At 44.1% G+C, this 19,755-nt stretch overlaps 1 protein-coding gene across 1 annotated transcript in view; it reads left to right on the forward strand.

Annotated features, from left to right (window-relative positions):
• TASOR2 (transcription activation suppressor family member 2) overlaps positions 1–19,755 on the forward strand; it is a 73,130-nt gene that overhangs the window by 23,597 nt on the left and 29,778 nt on the right. Inside the window, exons 4-14 of the mRNA XM_074942717.1 lie at positions 57–129; positions 2,702–2,793; positions 5,194–5,331; positions 5,479–5,603; positions 5,712–5,731; positions 5,832–5,931; positions 8,338–8,438; positions 9,735–9,838; positions 12,126–12,198; positions 12,312–12,386; positions 18,160–18,948. Of these exons, the coding sequence (XP_074798818.1) occupies positions 57–129; positions 2,702–2,793; positions 5,194–5,331; positions 5,479–5,603; positions 5,712–5,731; positions 5,832–5,931; positions 8,338–8,438; positions 9,735–9,838; positions 12,126–12,198; positions 12,312–12,386; positions 18,160–18,948 (1,690 nt within the window). The remainder of the gene's footprint in view (positions 1–56; positions 130–2,701; positions 2,794–5,193; positions 5,332–5,478; positions 5,604–5,711; positions 5,732–5,831; positions 5,932–8,337; positions 8,439–9,734; positions 9,839–12,125; positions 12,199–12,311; positions 12,387–18,159; positions 18,949–19,755) is intronic.

Here is a 19,755-nt window from a genome sequence, read left to right on the forward strand (position 1 = left end):
ATAGCTAAACATCTTATCTTTAAAATAAATAAATGAGGCTATAACTTATTTTGAAGGCAAAAGCGGTGTGTCAGAGTGGACTTCGTATAAACACCCGATCCCTTACCACGCTAGGTGATCCAGCGAAAGGTAAGGTTTAAGTACAGAGGGGAAAAAATCTGACTTGTTATAATAAACTGCAAGCAGTTTCTTGAAAAGAAACATACAAATGAACTTTTATGACTTACTTTTTTAATCTTTCAGATAAATAAAATTAACAATCTGTTGTTTCTTATTTTTTAAAATTAGATTCAGTTGTTCTATGGATCAAGCAATCAGTGTTGTTTTCCTCCTGTAATGTAGTTAGCTATTGAAATGATGATGGTTTTACCACCTTTCTTCTCCATCTTAGTTTTTTCAGTCAGAATAACAATTTAGCAAAAATGCCAAAATTTAAAACATCTTCCTCTACATTGACCATCATACTTGTCCAGAGCCTCTTGCTGATCCATTGCATTTTGCCAGTTCTTGTTATTACTACTTTTAATAATAATATCGTGCCAAAATAATACAGTGCTGCACACTTTACAAAACATAGAAAAGACCCGTTCCCTGACCCAAAAGTCTAAGGACCTGATCCTGCAAAAGATACTTGGTATAGGGTTAACCATCATGAGTAATCCCATTGACAGTCAGTAGGACCACTCATGATAGTAAATGCTAGGCTCAGAGAAATGTTTGCAGGATTGAGCCCCAAATTTAGAAACAGTTTAGACAATAACAGACAGGGGGAAGGTTAGAATTGCTTCATCTATGTCTGCATCTTAATCCCACTGGATTATGAAGAGTACTATGACAATAAGAACTTTTAAATAAATTACATAAAGTCGCATTCATTTCAGGAAGCTGATGAAAAGGCCCTGTGGATTTTTACTCTTTTAATTTAATGTTCTTGAGGGTGAATTTTCGTATTAAAAAACCAAACAGACGTTTGTTTGTCGTTTTTATTTTAGATATGTAATTGAATGCCCCAAATGTTATAACCTGACACTTTGGCACATTTTGTTCAATATAAATTAAAATAGGGCAAGCAAATCTAGATGATTAGGGCCACTGATATTCGTAACTTGATTTACACACCCAACGTATAGCTGATCAATGCATAATTCAGAGGTTTACATCAATTTTACATTTTACAAGTTAAAACAAACAAACAAAAAAACCATCCTGTGAAGTTGACTTAATATTTGAAACTAAGGCGACGTGTTTGTCAGCATTATATCTTTTGTTTTAAACTATTTTATTATTGGTATCAGGAAGCTGAAATAGGTTTTTGGTTCCACTGAAAGTAATATTGTAACTACACCTCCTTGCTCAGGAATCATACATTCTGGAATCAGTGGAATCAAACGGGAGTAAAACTGAAGTAGTGTGGCAGTGAATCACACACTACATTTCTGAGAATTTAGACATGCGTTTGTGTTTTTTTGGGGAAGGGGGCTACATGAAAGCAATGCTAAAACAGAAAGTGTCTGAAATATTTTAATTTCTTAGGGTTTTTTCTCCTGCTTGACCTAATATTTTTGTACATAGCTCCTTCTTTTGAAAGTAATTCAAGATCTGTTGTGGTTTCATTTTTTCCTGATGTTTTGTACACTAGCAGCTGCCAAGAAATTGTTGCCTCTATGAATTCAAACACATAATCTCACTCCCTTCCCTTGCCACCCTTTTGTATATGGAAATCAAGGGATAAATGCAGCCAATGAACTGGAAGTTATTGTTTTTGACTGTTGCTGGTAGCTATCTGTATTTTTGGTTGTAAGCACTGTTGGATTTTCCCCACAGAGAAAGGGGATAGGAGATGCTGACTTTCACATAAAGCTCCCTTGTGTCATGAAATAGTTTAGAGTTATTTTATCTGGAAGTTGAGGGGCATGTAGAGGTTACAGAGAAGGAGTCGGAAGGCGTGGTTGTCATCTGGCCTGAACCACAGACTGTCCCTCTTTAATTAACCCAGGTGAAAGCTGAATAAAAACAAGCCTTCAGCAAACACCACAGTATTACATCTGGTCTGAGCTCTCCTACTTATATAAATTCCAAATTGATAACCTCAGCATGTATTAACCCCCTCAATGCTAGGCCAACATACACAGCTCTTTATGACCTTTCATCAGGTTTCACCATAGAGGGCCCTGATCCTGCAAACGCGTACTGTAAGTACCCCTACTAAATCAGTAGGACTACTCACAGGAGTAGGCCCTAAGTTTGGCAGTGAATGAGGTGTATTGTAGCCAGTCATATCTAAAATAAATCGATAGCCCTAGTTTTAACTTTGAAATGTATTTAAACACTTCTGACTGGGAAAATCTTATAACATACACATCTCCTGTGAGACTTGAGGGTCTCGGGAGGGGTGCGAAGTAATCGTGCGGTCTTACATGATATGCTTGGGTATCATACAACAATATAATGCGGGGCCCACAATCTACAATAGCAAACAACACTGAGCTGTCACAGTTTCAGTCCTTTAAGAACCCTTTTCAGGGTACCAAGGGACACTTTCAGGTAGCTTAGGCTCAAAATTAAGGTTTTACTCAAAGAACAAATCATACAGTATAACAGCTAAAATATTTTTCATTGGGATTTTCTTATTTAGTCATTATTTATAATCCAGAATTCCCAAAAGAGTATTAAATATATTTATTTTTTTTTTTTTTTAAAGGGGCTTATGTTTCCAAGTACTCAGACTACCTTCATCCAAGGCCCTGGTATCATGGAAAATCTGGCTGTATTGTAATTTTTAAACTAATTAAGGTAAAACTCCATCTTTTTGTCCCCCCACAGACTGGTTAATGAAAGTTCCCATAGAGCAGCAGGCAAGACAAAAATGTTAATGTTGGTGTGTTGTCCTAATATTGATATGCTATAAAATCAATACTATATTGATGCCTTTTTTGGAATCTGGGGTATTTAGTACATATTGATTAGGGGCATGGTGCACCGTGAAGTATGAGATCAAAGGGTGCCTTGGTATTACTCCAGAAGCGTGGATATCACTGAGAGTTTCATCTGAGAAAGTCTTTCAGTATTTGTTCCACGATGCATTATTTACTACTAGGGTTGTCAACTTTCTGTTGGCACAAAATTGAACACCCTAGCCCTGCCTGTTCCCCGAGGTCCCGCCCCCACTCGCTACATTTCCCCCTCCCTTGGTGGCTCGCTTTCCCGCACCCTCACTCACTTTCACTGGGCTGGGGCAGGGGTTGAGGTGCGGGAGGGGATGAGGGCTCTAAATGCAGGTGTGGGCTTCGGGGTGGGGCCAGAAATGAGGGGTTCAGGGAGTGGGAGCGGGCTCCAGGCTGGGGCAGGTAGCTGGGGTGTGGGGGTGGTGAGGGCTTGCGCTGGGGATGAGGGATTTGGGGTGTAGGAGGGGGCGCCAGGCTGGGGTTTGGGGCCGAGGGATTTGGAATGTGGGAGGGGGCTGCAGGTTGAAGCAGGGGGTTGGGGTGCAGGAGGGGGTGAGGGCTCCAGCTGGGGGTGTGGGCTCTGGGGTGGGGCCGGGGATTAGGGGTTTGGGTGCAGGAGGGGGCTCCAGGCTGGGGCTGAGGGATTCGGGGTGTGGGAGGAGGCTGCAGGTTAAGGCAGGGGGCTGGGATACAGGAGCGGGTGAGGGCTCTGAGGCGGGGCCAGGGATGAGGGGTTCAGGGTGTGGGAGGGGGCTCTGGGCTGGGGCAGGGGGTTGAGGTGAAGGGGGGTGAGGGCTCTGGGCTGGGGATGCGGTCTCTGGGGTGGGCCCAGGAATGAGGGGTTTGGGGTGCAAGAGGAGGCTCCGGGTTTGGGGAGGAGCTCAGGGTGGGGGTGCAAGCTTTGGGATGGGGCCAGGGATGGGGGGTTTGTGGAGGCTCAGGGCTGGGGCAGGGAGTTCGGGGTTGGGGTGCGGGCTTACCTCGGGCAGCTCCAGGTCAGCGGTGCAGCGGAACTAAGCCAGGCTGCCTGCCTGTCCTGGGGCACTGTGCTGCACCCCGGAAGCGGCCAGCAGGTCCGGCTCCTAGGCGGGGAGTGGGGGGCAGGACGCTCCGTGGGGCGTGCTGCTCTCGCCTGTAAGCACCGCCCCCGCCAATTCCCATTGGCTGGTTCCCAGCGCATGGGAGTGTGGAGCCAGTGCTCAGGGCGGGGGCAGCATGCAGAGCCCCGTGCCCCCCCCCCCCTCCGCCTAGGAGCCAGACCTGCTGGCCACTTCCGGGGCACAGCGCGGTGCCCCAGGACACGAAGGGACTAGCCTGCCTTAGCTCTGCATCACCGCCGACCGGACTTTTAATGGCCCTGGTCAGCAGTGCTGACTGGAGCCGCCAGGGTCCCTTTTCAACCGGGTGTTCTGGTTGAAAACCGGACACCTGGTCACCCTATTTACTACCCTGCTAGACTTAAATGAGAAACTCAGCTTTTGCGTGCAAAGATGGGGCTCCCATGGAAGCTGCTTGGAGCGGCGCACATACTCCTATCCAAAGGCAGAATTGCAGCACTTCCAAGTGTTACGTATCTGGCGTGACGCCGATCCATCCCGCAGCCCTGTTACGGTGTCCCATATCCATCTGCATGTTTGTCCTCCTGGCCCCTGGGCGCTGCTGTGGTGCTGGATTTCAGGCATCCTCTCTTGCCTCCCGTCTCTGTGGGTCTCCAGGTGCTGCTTGGCCAGCGTTCTCTGAGCCCTCCTGGCAGCAGGGAGGCGGGTGGTGGGGGCAGAGGTGGGGCGTTGGTGGCAGAGCGGTGAAGCAGGGGCGGAAATGGGAGAGCAGAGTGGGAAAGGCAGCTCCACGTTCCTTGCCACTCCCCAGGCTCCCAGCAACCCACCCAAGCTTTGTGCCTGGCTCCCTCCCCCCCCCACCCCCCAGCCCCTCTCCACCCCTCAGAGCCCCAGACTCCAATCAGGGCTCTGGTTCTGGGTCTTCTCCCCACAAGGAGTGTGCGGTGGGGGACATAGGCTCCCTGTCTCCCCGCCACCGGCTTCCCTTGCTCAGCGGGACCCCGATGGAGAGATCGATCTGTCTCCCTCCATCTTTTAGGGAGTTGTGGAGGATGTGCAAGCAGCCCCTTTTATAGAGAGCTTTGAGATTCTGGGAGGGATGGCAAAGTTATCTTCAAATTCATGGGTGGTTTGCTACTGTTTAAAGCATTTTTACCAGCGTTGTTTTTTTGCAAATGTGTTTGTCACAGGGAAAGGTCAAGTTCGTGCCAGAGAATTACACGGCAAATTACACCAATCCGACTCCTGGCTATGACTGCCACATCTCTGTGAATATAAACAATATTTCCTTGGAGACTAGTCATTTTCGGGCCTTCGAATTGAGTCAGGTACAGTGGCTGGCAACAAACAGACGGCTTGAAGAAATATTTCTGAACTGAATGTGAGATGGGTGTGGGATAAAGGACTGCATTAAGGCACTGCTGAATGAAGTCATTCTCTTTCATCTGTTTTTCCTTTTTTTTTTTTCTTTCCAGTATTACGTGTATGAATTTTCCAGTGACACTGTTGTTGAACGCCCTAGACAGATCTGTCCCTATGTAATAATAGCCTTTCAGTACACTGAACCTAAAATAATGTCAACATTAAATCATAAAAGAATGTAAGCAATTTTACATTATTGTACAACATTCAGTCATGTGCCGCTTTTCCTTGACCATTTTTAAGCATTCTTCTTTTCTCCCTCCCTCCCCCGCCCTTTTTTCTCTAGAATTGAACTTGAAAATAAAGGTAAGAGAACCTCTTGTTGGTTTGATATGTGGTATTTAAATGTAGCTTTATTGGCATTGTTTTCATTTACACATAATTCTTTTTCTGATTTTATTTTTAGTATATTATTGTCCGTGGAGAGGGCAGCTTTCTATCCAGGGGCACCTATTGTGTGATATAGCCCTTAGGTCCCCATATAGTGCTGTGATTCCAGCACAACTGTAAGTATAAGTATATTTTCCCTTTTTCTGTATGCTTGGGTAGCCGCAGAGTGAAATGGAAAAAAACCACAATTTGAGGCTTTATTGACACTGATGCTGGGAATCACAGATGTATCCTTTGGCACCTTAGCTAGAAAGGCAGTTTCCAGCTTCAAGCAGATGTAAAAGCTAAAGGCTCAGTCATAAGCTCAGCTGCACCCCTGCTTAGTGGGGTAAAGAGCCACCTTACTCCCTTACATCGGCTTAGGGTGACCAGACGTCCTGATGTTATCGGAACCGTCCCAATATTAGGGGCTTTGTTTTATTTTGGCAACTATAAACCCCCACCCAAAAAAGTGTCCTGATTTTTCACACTTGCTATCTGGTCACCCTACATGGGCTACCCTTATCACTTGAACTTTCACGGGGGTGTGTTAGGGGAGGCCAGCCACTAGCATTTCTGAGCTCCCGCTCCTCCTACTTCCTTCCCATGCACAGAGGTAGCAGTGGCTGCTCTTGCCCCTCCCTTCCCCAGGCTCTGCTGCCCCCTCCCCCACCCTCATGCTGCCAGATGAGCTGGCACCGAGAGGAAAGTGAGCTGCACCAAGAAAGGGCATATTTTCCTTGTGCTACATGAGGTGTCTAGTGTTGAGTATTGAGTCTAATACAGGTTTCAGAGTAACAGCCGTGTTAGTCTGTATTCGCAAAAAGAAAAGGAGGACTTGTGGCATCTTAGAGACTAACCAATTTATTTGAGCATAAGCTTTCGTGAGCTACAGCTCACTTCATCGGATGCATACTGTGGAAATTGCAGAAGACATTATATACACAGACACCATGAAAGTGAGTTTGTGTGTGTGGTTTTTGGAGGGGGGTGAGGGGGTGAGAGAACCTGGATTTCTGCAGGAAATGGCCCACCTTGATTATCATACACATTGTGAAGACAGTGGTCACTTTTGATGGGCTATTACCAGCAAGAGAGTGAGTTTGTCTGTGGGGGGGGGGGGGGGCGGAGGGTGAGAAAACCTGGATTTGTGCTGGAAATGGCCCAACTTGATGATCACTTTAGATAAGCTATTACCAGCAGGAGAGTGGGGTGGGAGGAGGTATTGTTTCATGGTGTCTGTGTATATAATGTCTTCTGCAATTTCCACAGTATGCATCCGATGAAGTGAGCTGTAGCTCACGAAAGCTCATACTCAAATAAATTGGTTAGTCTCTAAGGTGCCACAAGTCCTCCTTTTCTTTTTGAGTCTAATACATTATTCCCAGTTTTTCCTTTTCTTTTTTCTATGGCAAATAGACTTTGTTGTTATACTAATAAAGTCAAACTGCTGAACTGTAGCTTGGGGAAATGGTGGATAAGATATTAAAGTAAGTGTTTAAAATATTTAGTCAGAATTAGATAACAGTGAAGAATTTAACAAGTTAAAGGGTTTGTAGTCTGTTTGGTGCTAGGGATTTGTTAGTCGCTCATTTTCTTCTGATCATACTTTCCTCCCAGGTTTGCTGTGGTTTTTATAAATTTCGCACGGAGTGTGTGTTGGCCTCGAAGCTAAAAACATATTTATAAAAAGTTTTAAATTGGGAGAGAGTAGAATATATTGTCTTCTGCTTTACGTAGGTTCTTAGCAAGCAGTGTCAGACAGGCAGGATACTGGCTATAACTCTTCAGGTCAAAAGCTGTTTTCTCCAACCTATGCCCCCTGACTTGCAGTAACATGCCTCTGTTTAAGGTTTCTTTGGGTCAGTAGAGACCACGTGATGCTGGTCCAGGCCAAAGTCTGGTACAGAATACACAATGCCACCTTTCTGTTGCTGCAGTAGGCATCCACGTGGCTTTGTATCCTAACCATTTCTACCTCATGTGGGACACGCTTTTAGTTTTGAGACATCTGATTGGACACTTCACTATTACAGGCATCACCTGTATCTATGATTGTTAATTCTTTCTGATGTCTGCTTTGGTCTGTGGCGACTATTACTCATTTGGCGTCCTTGTCAAGCTAGTCAAAGAAGCCATAAACTGGTATTATTTTTAAGAAGTAATTTTTGGGATGACTATTCTATTTTGTCAACTGAAACTAATTAATTCTGTTAGGTCCACTTCAGTATCCTTTCTCTGGAAGCCAGTAATCAATATGAGAGAGACAAAGTGGGTGATGTAATATCGTTTTATTGGACCAGCTTCTGTTGGTGAAAGAGAGAGAAGTTGGTCCAGTAAACGATACTACCTCGTCCATCTTGTCTCTTTCAGATCCTGGGACCAGTACAGCTGCAACACTGCAAACAATAAGCCACATATCAGAGCTCTGCTCAGTGGAATGTGAAGTTGTCCGCTTTTCCGTTTTACAATGGTATAATAACCTTAGATTCATCATTTGAGTTAGAACTATACCTTGACCACTTTCGCTCTTCTTTTGATAGGCCAGCCAAACTGGAAATGAAATACATCATAGGCGTGTCTGATTTGAAAAAAAAGCTACCGGAAGCTGCATTTGGAAAAAGTAATTACACTGAAAATGAAGGTATGTGTGAAATCACTCACAGTATGAATGAATATTTCTTTCATAATTTTTCATATGTGGCTTGTTTGCTTTTAAAGCAGCCTTTTTTATAGGGTGACAGAGGGTAGCACAAGATACTTCTGCCGTTGCCTATCCACACTCGGAGCCTGAATTTGCACGGTGTTGGGTATCCTCATCTATCGTTGATCTCGGGGTACTTTACATCCTGCCTGATCAAACCCATAGTCACTCACTCCTAAGCCAGCAGGAGGCATTCAGCAGCCAATGTGTAGGCCTCATGGCGCTATCTAGCAACCTTTGATAAGCCCAAAGAACAGAGTCTGCAGGAAGCAGCATCCAGCTGTCTACTAGAGGGAGCGCTACCGTGACTTTGGGTGTCTGAGTGGGAGAAATTAAAGGGGAAGATCCACAGGGCTCTGGGAGAAGCTCGGAAGATACCATTTGAAGTCAAGTGTGAGGAATTCTCATATCAGAGCAAAATTAGGGAGGGGAGAGAAAAGAGATTTACTAAGCTAGTAATTTTATACTGCCCTTGTCACTGTGGTATAAAGTATTCACATAGGGATTTCTTCTTTTCTCTCTCCCTCTGCCCTAGTCAATGGGGTAGGTGGAGGGAGAACAAATGTGAAGAAGAAATGTGTTTCTGTTTTCAAGTTTGGGTCTGTTAGTTTATATTTCTTTTGGCATGGGATTTTGACCATTAGGATATGGTTTATGGACTCTTACAACCAATTTTTACCATGCCGAATGATAGATCTAAATATTAATTTGTAACGGAGAATTCTGCTATTGACCTCAGTAGCTGCTAGATAGGGCCCAGTGTCTGTGGTCCACTACACCGCCTATAGAATCCAGGATATAAAATAGATGGTTTTGATAGCATTCATGAGCATTTTATGACACAACATTTCATGTTGTATTTTATATTGCATGGTACATACCTCTGGACAACGCCGCAAAGCTCTGCAAAATCAGTGAAAATACATTAAGTTGCTTTTGTCTGCTGCAGTGTTTCAGCTGTGAACTTCCTCTTAAACTGGTGATAGCAGTAGATCAGTGGTTCCCAAACTTGTTCCGCCCCTTGTGCAGGGAAAGCCCCGGGCGGGGCGGGCCAGTTTGTTTACCTGCCGCGTCCGCAGGTTCGGCCGATCGCGGCTCCCAGTGGCCGCGGTTCGCTGCTGCAGGCCCATGGGAGCTGCTGGAAGTGGCGGCCAGTACGTTTTTTTCTGTTTTGTATGTCAGAGGTTCATTTAAGTCAGTTATTTAAATATAAAGTGCTCTTTGTTTTCTTCCCAGTCTGTTATCAAGATATTTACTTCAGTTTGTATGAAGTGGAAATTTCCAATAAAGACCAACATAAAATGGATCCATTATTAGAAAACCTAAAGGAAAAGGAGTTGGTAAGAATTATTTTAAGTGATTGTAGTCCAGGGAAAAATGGTCATATTTAATTTTTATGTGAAGATTCTTAGTCTTTAAAAGGGGTTTACAGGCCTCTTCCTAAATAATGCAAATTGGCATCTGAGTTACTTAACTTTGAAAAGTGGCATGTTGTATATTTTTAGGTGGGGGACTGTAATTTATGGAGTGTTGACAGAAGATTACAGGATACAAGTTGTGACTTGATTTCTAGCATGAATTAAACACAGCACTGAATACAATGCATTTTTCAAGGCCTTTGAGTCTTCCTTTATGTCTTGCTGAGATGGGTTGGTTTTTTTTTTTTTTACTATTGCACACTAAATCATATAGTTAAAAGGCTCTTAGTGTATTATATGTATTAAGCTGGTGGAGACTGATTGCTGCAGTGCAAGCAGAATGACGAATTACTGAGCAAAGGATACCACGTGCCCCACTCTCAGAGTTCTCCTTTATGGCTGATAGGGAGCCCCAATCCAACCAGATATTTGGCAGCTGTCCCCTAGAAGCTTCATAGGCTTCCTGAGTTCTGAAATTGTGGAGGCTATGCTGTGATCTGAAAAAGAATTTCTCCTCCTGACTCAGAGCTAGGGGGCCAAATCCTCACCTGATGTAAACTGGCAAGGTTCTGTTGACTTCAGGTATGCTATGCTGATGTATACCAGCTGAGGACTGGCCCAAGGTCTGCAGCCTTCTACAGCTTCTCATTGTTCAGAAAGGCTGAAGAGGTTGATGGCTGGATTTCGATCTTGTGTGACATGGGTAGAATCAGTGCTTAATTTGTGCCAGGGCTTGCCTCAGGGCTGAGCCCTGGCACCTCTGGGCTTGGCAGTTCATAGCCCTGGCACCTCTGGGCTTGCTGCATCAGTTTTGAATGTAAAAAAATTGCTTGAGCCCCGGCACCTCTTTCATTATAAATTAAGCACTGGTAGAATGGAATCTCAGAGGAGCCTATGAAGTCAAGGTTTCACAGTGGTGGTGAATGGGAATTGGGAATTGAGTGCAAATAGGAACATTTCATAGTTGTATTTAAAGTATCAAAAAATAGTCAAATTGGGCTGAAAAGCCTCTTCTGTGTTTCAAGGAGGCGGCAGCAAGCATTGCCCCGTTCTGTTTTGTGGCTTTTTATTATATTATTATTATTTACCATTTATTTATGTTAGTTAATAGCTGGTAATTTTACTTCATTGGCGCACCTAACTGAAAGTGAAACTAAAATTGCTAGCATCATAGTTTCACTTTCAATTGTGTGTGCCTACATACATACTCTTCTTGCAGTCTAAAAATGAAAGTGATATTGGGGTAAGTTGTGCTGCTTGAAATCAAACTGCACCTATTTTGTTCAGGATAAATTTTTGAACTGTATTTTAAACTCTGATGTTTAATTAGCGTTTGGCTTTCCTCATCCTTCCTGCTTGTAGCCTTCATACTGATAAGAAATGTCATTGTTTTATTTATTTGGATGCGCATTGTAATAACTTTGTGAAGAACTTGGCTTTTATTCTTTTCACGTACTGGTTCAAAACAACTATAAAATGTTTTAACATTCATTTGTTTAAACATTAAATAGTGAAAATATTTAATGTTTCTAAATTACTGTATTTTCACTGTGAATGTGTTTGTGGGTTTTGTTTTTTTTTTTTTACTTTTCCCATTTTATATTGCTGATATTCATAAGTCAAACACATGTAACATTTTATTTTCACTATAGTTTGGTGATGTGGGTGTAACTGTTTATTGTATGCTGGTAGGATACTGGAGTTTTATTTCGCGCCTACTCTTGGATTTATTTGGACAAATTTTCTTAGTTTTGCGTGTGTATCTGTATATAATTATTAAGAAATAAGGGGGGAGTGGATAATTTGGGGGATTGATAATAGACTATATGGAACATTTCATCTATGGGTCACTAGCTCAAATTGGTACAGGCTGGTACTGACTGAAACGTTTTTACCATCTGACTGTGGTTCATTGACCTCATATATAAGAAATGAGTGAGTTGATCATGCTGGTCTATTTCTTAGAGAACAGTTACATTAGAAAATCATCCCAGCTAGCACTCTTGTTGATGATCTCAGCACAGGCCGAGAGGTCTAGAGGCTGAACTGCTGCCTTATCTCTAGAGGTTTCGCTGCTAAGATTTTGTTGAGACACATTGGTGGGAAAACCTGCAGTGCTGGTGACTATGCTGTGTGTCTTTAGTGAGTAATGAATTTGCTTTAAAGGAAAAGAAAAAACTCACTATAGTTTCATATGCACTTATTCTAGGCAATCATCAAATATTTACAAGATCAAGGGTTTCTTATTTTACTTACATCCTCTGCGTTAACAGGTGACAAAGGTAAGAATTTACTAAGGTCTAAATAAATATTTCACATTGTATGCCTTTTTTTAAATTGTAGAACACTCTCTCTTTTTTTATAAATAAACTGCATTTTCTTTTTTTTAATACAGGTTTTGACCTAGATGAGCCCATCAGTCTCCAAGCGTTGTTTTTATTCACTTCCTCTAGATCAGTATGTTTGACAGGTAGGGTGTTCTGTTTGCATCTATTATATGTGTGAAAATATTGAACTGGTATAAAACACAGCATTTGTATTTTGATTACATGATTCCCTTTAGGCCTCTTGGTCAGCAGATTCTAAAACTCTAATACTGATGGAATTATAAACAGTGGTTTACCTATTATAAATCTTTGAATGATATTTTCAGGAAGAACTAGAAGTTAAGTGTAGGAGCTTTGTTGACTAAAGCACTACTTACGTTCACTGCTGTTTGTGGTCTCTAAGATTTGCCTCTGTTTTATGTAAAAAAAAAAAAAAAAATCGAATGAATGGAAAATGAAGGTTGCAAATTTAAACACACACAAATCTCGAAATATAATACAATTTCAACTTCAGTGTTATATTCACATAACATTTTATATCTGTATATTAATTTTATACCATGCCTTATAGAGGGTGATGGTATTAATGTGTAAAGTTTATTTATTTAATCATGTGAAAAAATGGTTATTCACTTTTTACTGCCCCGCCTGCAGTCTTTTCACTAATTCACCTCAGCAGGGAATACTTCTAATATTGCAAACCTCTGAACAGTACAAGGCAAGCAGCAAGTGGGGGGGCACATTACCCCACATCGCTCACAGACACACGCGCACACACACACACACACACCCCGTATCATCTCTGGTGGATCATAAGATACTGGACTATAGATCTGTGTAATCCCAGTGAACAGTAAAGCTATTTAAAGTCATGTGTTTAAACACGTATTATAACTTTTCTCTTCCTCCTGAGACCTGTAGAATTCATCGCATAGTAACGAAGGGTACGTCTACAGAGCAAAAAAAGACTCTGGCTCTCAGGACTCCTCCTGCGGGGCTAAAAATAGCCAGGTAGATGCTTGGGCTAGATCCCAGGCTGCAAGACCCTCCCCTGTCCCCGGGTTCCAGAGCCCGGACTCCAGCCCAGGGCCAAGCATTTAAGCTGCTATTTTTAGCATTGCAGCGTGAGCCCAAGTCAGGTGACCCAGGCTCTCAGACTCGCTGCCCTAGGCTTTTTTCTTGCTGTGAGGATGTACTGTAACGCAACTAACTAGACTGTACAGGTGGAAGGATACAAAAAATTGTAGCACTCAAAATGTTACAATTCTAAAATAGTTTCTGAAACAACTTTTCATTTTAAACATATGAAATATAATACGTGATGCTGGTAGAAAAGTTGTATTTGCTTCTCCTTTTAAATGACCTGTGTAACTTTTGGCTTTGTTTTTGGTGATTCATCCTAAACTCAAGCCAGTAAAACATTACATCAACACACACTATCATGTATTTTATTCTGTTCTTGTTTTAGTGATTACTGTGCTGACAATGTACTTCGGTGCCGTACAGCACACAAATAAAAACAAACCAGGCCTTAAAGAGCTCACGATTTAGAAAGTAGACAGGACCCAATTGGAAATCCAGAGGTGGGGGGAGTTTAGCTTGTATTCATAATTTGAACTAAGCTATAAACTCTCTTCCTTCGGGCAGCTGTGGCAGAAATAGGCTTTTAAACGTAATTTGGATGAAAAGATGACTGTAGCTTGGCACACTGCTTTGGGAATGGCATTCCATGCTTGGGGTGGGAGGAGACATACAGAGACTAATGTGAGAGAAGGAAATCACAGAAAATGGCAGAGCAAGAGGGGGAAAATGTGATAGCAGACAAGATCCAAGATGTAGGCTGGGATAGAGTTATGGATAGCTTTGAAGATGAATGTGAGAATTTTAAACTTGATGTGTCTCCAAAGGGAAGCTACTGGAGGGGATTCAGAATGTGGGGTGAGATGGTCAGTCTGTGAAGGAAGATAATTTTGATGGCCACATTTTGGACAGACTGGAGTGGGGATGATGTGGGTGTCACTGAGGCCAGAGGGGAGGATTTTGCTGTAGTCAAGGCAGGAAATTATTGGAGCCCAGCGCTGCCCAGGTGAATGGGACAGAAAGGACAGAGCTTTGATGTGTTGTGGAGAATGAAGTGGCAGGTTTGAGCACTGTGTGGATGTGGGAAGGAGTTTGCCATTACTTCCTGGTTCCAAGCCAGGAAAAGAGGGAAGAAGAGAGGATAATGTATAGTAATTAGAGTACTAATTATATTACAGTTCTTAAATTATATTGCTAGTGTAATTTCAATTAGATTGCACTGTAGGATTTAATGTTTAGTAGCTTTCAGTTGTTGGTTTCAACAGGACTCCTTTTTAGGATGCTGTTTAATTTCAGTTATCTGAATGAGCTATTGTAGACCTGTGGTAACCCAGTTCAAATCTTGCTTTCCTGCCAGAACTGAACTTTCTCCTTCCCAGTGTTAAAAATAAAGTTGTTATAGACCAGGGGTGGCCAACCTGAGCCTGAGAAGGAGCCAGAATTTACCAGTGTACATTGCCAAAGAGCCACAGTAATACGTCAGCAGCCCCCCATCAGCTCCAGCCTGCAACGCCTCCCACCTGCCGGTGGCCCCGCCAGTCAGCATCTGCCGCAATCAGCTGTTTCGCATGCGCAGGAGGCTCTGTGGGGGAGGAGCGAGGGCATGGCAGACTTGGGGAAAGGGGCAGAGACTTTGGGGGAGGGGGTGGAGTGGGGGCAGGGCTTGGGGCAGAGCAGGGGGTTGAGCAGTGAGCACCCCCCAGCACACTGGAAAGTTGGCATCTATAGCTCCAGCCCTGGAGTCAGTGCCTATACAAGGAGCCGTATGTTAACTTCTGAAGAGCCACAGGTTGGCCACCCCTGTTATAGACCCTCTCCTAGCTCTGAGGGGAGGAGTGGAGAGCCTTTTGGTTGGCTCTGTACTGGGGTTTTGTGAGGCTATGAAGATGGCAAGATGGAAAAGGGAGGGCAAAGGGAGAGGAGAAGAGAGGTGGCGCTGAATTTACTCAGTTGCTGTTTCTCACTTTAGAATTCTAAGAATTAATAGTCATGCCAACTCTGCACATACAGCGACGGGGGCTAAATTAGCTGTTACCCCTCAAGAAAGAGATCTTGGAGTCATTGTGGATAATTCTCTGAAAACAGCCACTCAATGGGCAGCCACGGTCAAAACAGCGAACAGAATGTTGGGAATCATTAAGAAAGGGAGAGATAATAAGATAGAAAATATCATGTTGCCTCTCTATAAATCCACGGTACACCCACCTCTTGAATACTGCGTGCAGATGTGGTCGCCCCATGTCAAAAAAGATATATTGGAACTGGAAAAGGTGCAGAGAAGGGCAACAAAAATGGTTAGGGGTATCGAATGGTTTCCGTATCAGGAGAGATTAATAAGACTGGGACATTTTCAGCTTGGAAAAGAGATGACTAAGGGGGGATATGATTGAGGTCTATAAAATCATGACTGGTGTGGAGAAAGTAAATAAGGAAGTGTTACTTACTCCTTCTCATAACACAAGAACTAGGGGTCACCCAATGAAATTAATAGGCAGCTGGTTTAAAACAAACAAAAGGAAGTATTTCTTCACACAATGCACAGTCAACCTGTGGAATTCTTTGCCAGAGGATGTCATGAAGGCCAAGACTATAACTGAGTTCAAAAAAGAACTAGATAAGTTCATGGAGGATAGGTCCATCAATGGCTATTAGCCAGGATTGGCAGGGATGGTGTTTCTAGTCTCCCAGAAGCTGGGAATGGGTGACCGAGGATGGATCACTTGATGATTCCCTGCTCTGTTCATTCCTTCTGGGGAACCTGGCATTCACCACTGTCGGTAGACGGGATACTGGGCTAGATGGACCTTTGGTCTGACCCAGTATGGCCATTCTTATGCCGTTGGAGATTTGAGGCTTTGAAAATTAACAGTGTCTGTTGTGAGCCTACCTAAGGGTATATCTCAGAGGTGGGCAAACTATGGCCCATGGGCCACATCTGGCCCGCGGGACCCTCCTGCCCGGCCCCTGAGCTCCTGGTCCGGGAGACTAGCCCCCGGCCCCTCCCCCGCAGCCTCAGCTCACTGTGCCGCCGGCACAATGCTCTGTCTGTCCTGGTGCTCTGGGCAGCGCAGTAAAGGGGCAGGGGAGTTTGGGGAGGGTGGTCGGGGCGGGGGTGTGGATAGGGGTCGGGGCGGTCAGAGGGCGGGGAACAGGGGTCCCCAGGGGGCAGTCAGGAAGGAGCGGGGGTTGGATGGGGCGGCGGGGGGCAGTCGGGGGCAGGGGTTCCAGGGGCAGCAGGGGACAGGGAGAAGGGGTGCTTGGATGGGGTAGGGGTCCCAGGGCGGCAGTCAGGAATGAGAGGAGGGGGTGGATGGGGTGGCGGGGGGCAGTCAGGGGACAGGGAGCAGGGGGGGTGGATGGGGCAGGAGTCCTGGGGGGGCTGTCAGGGAACAGGGTGGGTTGGATGGGGCAGGAGTGCTGGGGGGGGGGCGAGAAGCAGGGGCGGGGGCCGGGCCACGCCTGGCTGTTTGGGGAAGCACAGCCTCCCCTAAGCAGCCCTCTGTACAATTTTGGAAACCCGATGCAGCCCTCAGGCCAAAAAGTTTGCCGGCCCGTGGTATATCTGCACAACGTTTGGCAGCAAGCCTCCCACCCCTGGTCAACAGACTTGGGCTCGCAGGGCTGGTGCTCTAAAAATAGCTGTGTAAACAGCACTTTGAAGTTTCAGCTCAAGTTGGAGCCTGGGCTCTGAAGCCCACCCGATGTGAAGAGTGCAGGATACGTGTAATATGACGGGGGTTGCTCAACCCAGTGAACAGATGAGCTGCTGCGTGCTTGAACAAGCAACGGGCAGGGGAGCAGCACGGCTGGGAGCCTTGCTAAGAGTGACATACGTCAATCAAGTCTTGGGCTCACCAGGGCTTGTGTTGCCATTGTGAGATTGCAGTAGGCTAAATAATGAAGCAGGCTGCACAAATTGGGCATCTGGCGAAACCCAGCAAGCCGTGTCTCACGTTGGTTATTCATGAAATGGGTGTGGTTGAAAAGCATCTGACTCTACCTTCAGATGAATTCCCCCAAACAGCAGGGACATTTAACAAATGGAGATCCGTACCTTCAGCAAGTCGGCTGTTTCCCTAATGTTGAAGACAATGGGTGGTAAAATTCTGGCCGCATTGAAGTCAGTGGTAAAACTCCCAGTGGGTGAAATCCTGGCCCCATTAAAGGCAATGTGTCCAGCTGAGAGTAGCATTCTGGCATTATTTATTTGTATTACCTTAGCGCCTCCTGTTTATACCCTCTTTTCCCTATTCTGCACAACGTACTATATGTCGTTTGTTTAGTAGAACTGTAGTTTCCAAGCCAATTACTTTCTCCAGCGGTCGGTATAGTAAAGATGCAAATAGTATTGAAGGTAGCATCTAAACAGGGAGATAAACAGCACAGGCCAACCCCAGTTACCTGAATTTTGAGGTATCTCAAATTTTAAATTGGTATGGAACCAAAAATTCATTTATTCAAAACTCTGTTTATCCCAGCATTTCAGATTTCCTTGGAAACATTCAGATAACTGAACTTGATCTGTGTATGATATGTAATGTTACACTTTTCTCTAAGGGCTCTGTAATAACTTGCACAACGGGGCAAGCTAATGAAAGAGAATTAGCTTAGAATTTCTTTCTTGACTCCGAGGGGTCTAGTCTATGTTTGTTATCCATGTGGAACTCTCCTTATCTTTAGCAGGAGTTAAAAGCATCCATCAAAGTGAGGAGACTGTTTTTGGGATAACTTTTTGTGGGTTTTTCAGATCTTTAACATTACTTTAGCATTGATATGTTTGTGTGTCTGCGTGATCATATTGTTATATTATTGAAGTACTTTTTTTTTCCCCCCCAGTAAAAAAACAGGAATTGAACTGTGAAAACAAACTCAACGAGATCTCTTTAAAAGTAACCTCTGTTTTGCCTGGCCTTCGCTATGCCATACAGGAAGCGACAGCATGTCCACCTGAGGCGGGACTCCATTCCAGCATTTTGGTGAAGCGGTACTTCCAGAAATTTGCAAAACTTGCTAAAAATTCACTTGCTGCTTCTGGCACAAATGACAATTTGCCCCTTTCTTGTGATCCATCACCAAATAAGTCTGAAAGTGTTTCTCCTTCTGAAAAATGCCCGAAACAGTCATTTTCCCAACTGCAGTCTTACCTTTCTGACCCCAGCAGCTATTCTTTGGAAATGTCCGTGGCCTTAGACTGTTTGGCGGGCAATCCTCAGTCCCTGTGCAGCATTTCTGACAGAACCTGTGAAGCTGACTTGGCTTTCGTTTTGCCACCGGACTCTGTGCTTCCTGACATAGCAGCAGAGATCAGAGTTGAAACTGAAAAACCTAAGAATATTCCAGAATTGAACCAGTTCCAGGAAGATACCAAGGTGGAAATGAACCCAGCAGGTAATCTGAAGATGCAGCAGAATAAGAGGAAATCCAACAGAGCCATTGTGAGCAGCACAAAGAAGAAATGGGCCCCTTTGAAAATTCTTTCTGTGGTGGACAGCAACAGAAAAGGGACCAAAAAGAAAAGGATGAATGTTTCTTTTCCTTTTCCCAAAAAACAAGGACTCACAACAAATTCTAATGAACCCACACTTAAATTAGCAAATTTGCAGTTTCCACATAAAAGGAAAAGAGGTAAGCACCATATAAACCAACTCGCTCAAAAAAACTCATCCTATATATAATCCATGTCTGAAGTTTAAAACTCGATCACAATTGTCTTACCTTGTTTGTGTGCTGATATACTTAAGGAACACCACTCGATTCCTGCCTTGGGTGAGAATGTTAACAATAATAATAAACAGGTTTCCAATATCTCGGGCAGGTAGATCAGTTGCTGAGTCATCACTTGTTGCTAGTTGATTGAAAGACTTCCTTTCATAGTTTTCCTTCTGGCTTCCTTACAGGGGACTCTCCTTCTCACTATGACCCTGATGACACTAGGTGAAAAAACATGGTGATAAGCTTGCAGCTAAAATGCCTTGGGCATGCAAAGCTGTTGTCGTATATGTCCACACACAGCAGTCGTTCCAGACATTTTAGAAGTGTGTGTTTGTATCCATAGCTGGAACATCAGGAGCTGGTCTTTAGTTCAGGTTAGGCTGAATTTGTGGAGTCTACAATGGTTTCTCCTCCATGTGGATTGGAAACTATGAGTATGGCTGCACCTGTTCAACCGACATGCCAAACTCCATCCTGCACTGCGCTGCCTTCCATTTGGAAATTACCCAAAAGCTTCTGCTCCTGGCTACAGTTCTGAGCAGTATGAGACAAGGGCTCAGAAGCCACTTGGGATGCTAAATAAATACATCTAGGCTTTACATCTAGATGTGCCAAGCAGGAGGAGTACAGTAACTTGCCAAACGAGTTCACACTGATCAAGTGTTGATTCTTGGACAGTGAAAGTGTTGAGAAATAGTGCACTAATATAAGCTTGTGTGT

This window comes from Natator depressus, chromosome 1 (assembly GCF_965152275.1).
Source record: "Natator depressus isolate rNatDep1 chromosome 1, rNatDep2.hap1, whole genome shotgun sequence".
NCBI lineage: Eukaryota > Metazoa > Chordata > Testudines > Cheloniidae > Natator > Natator depressus.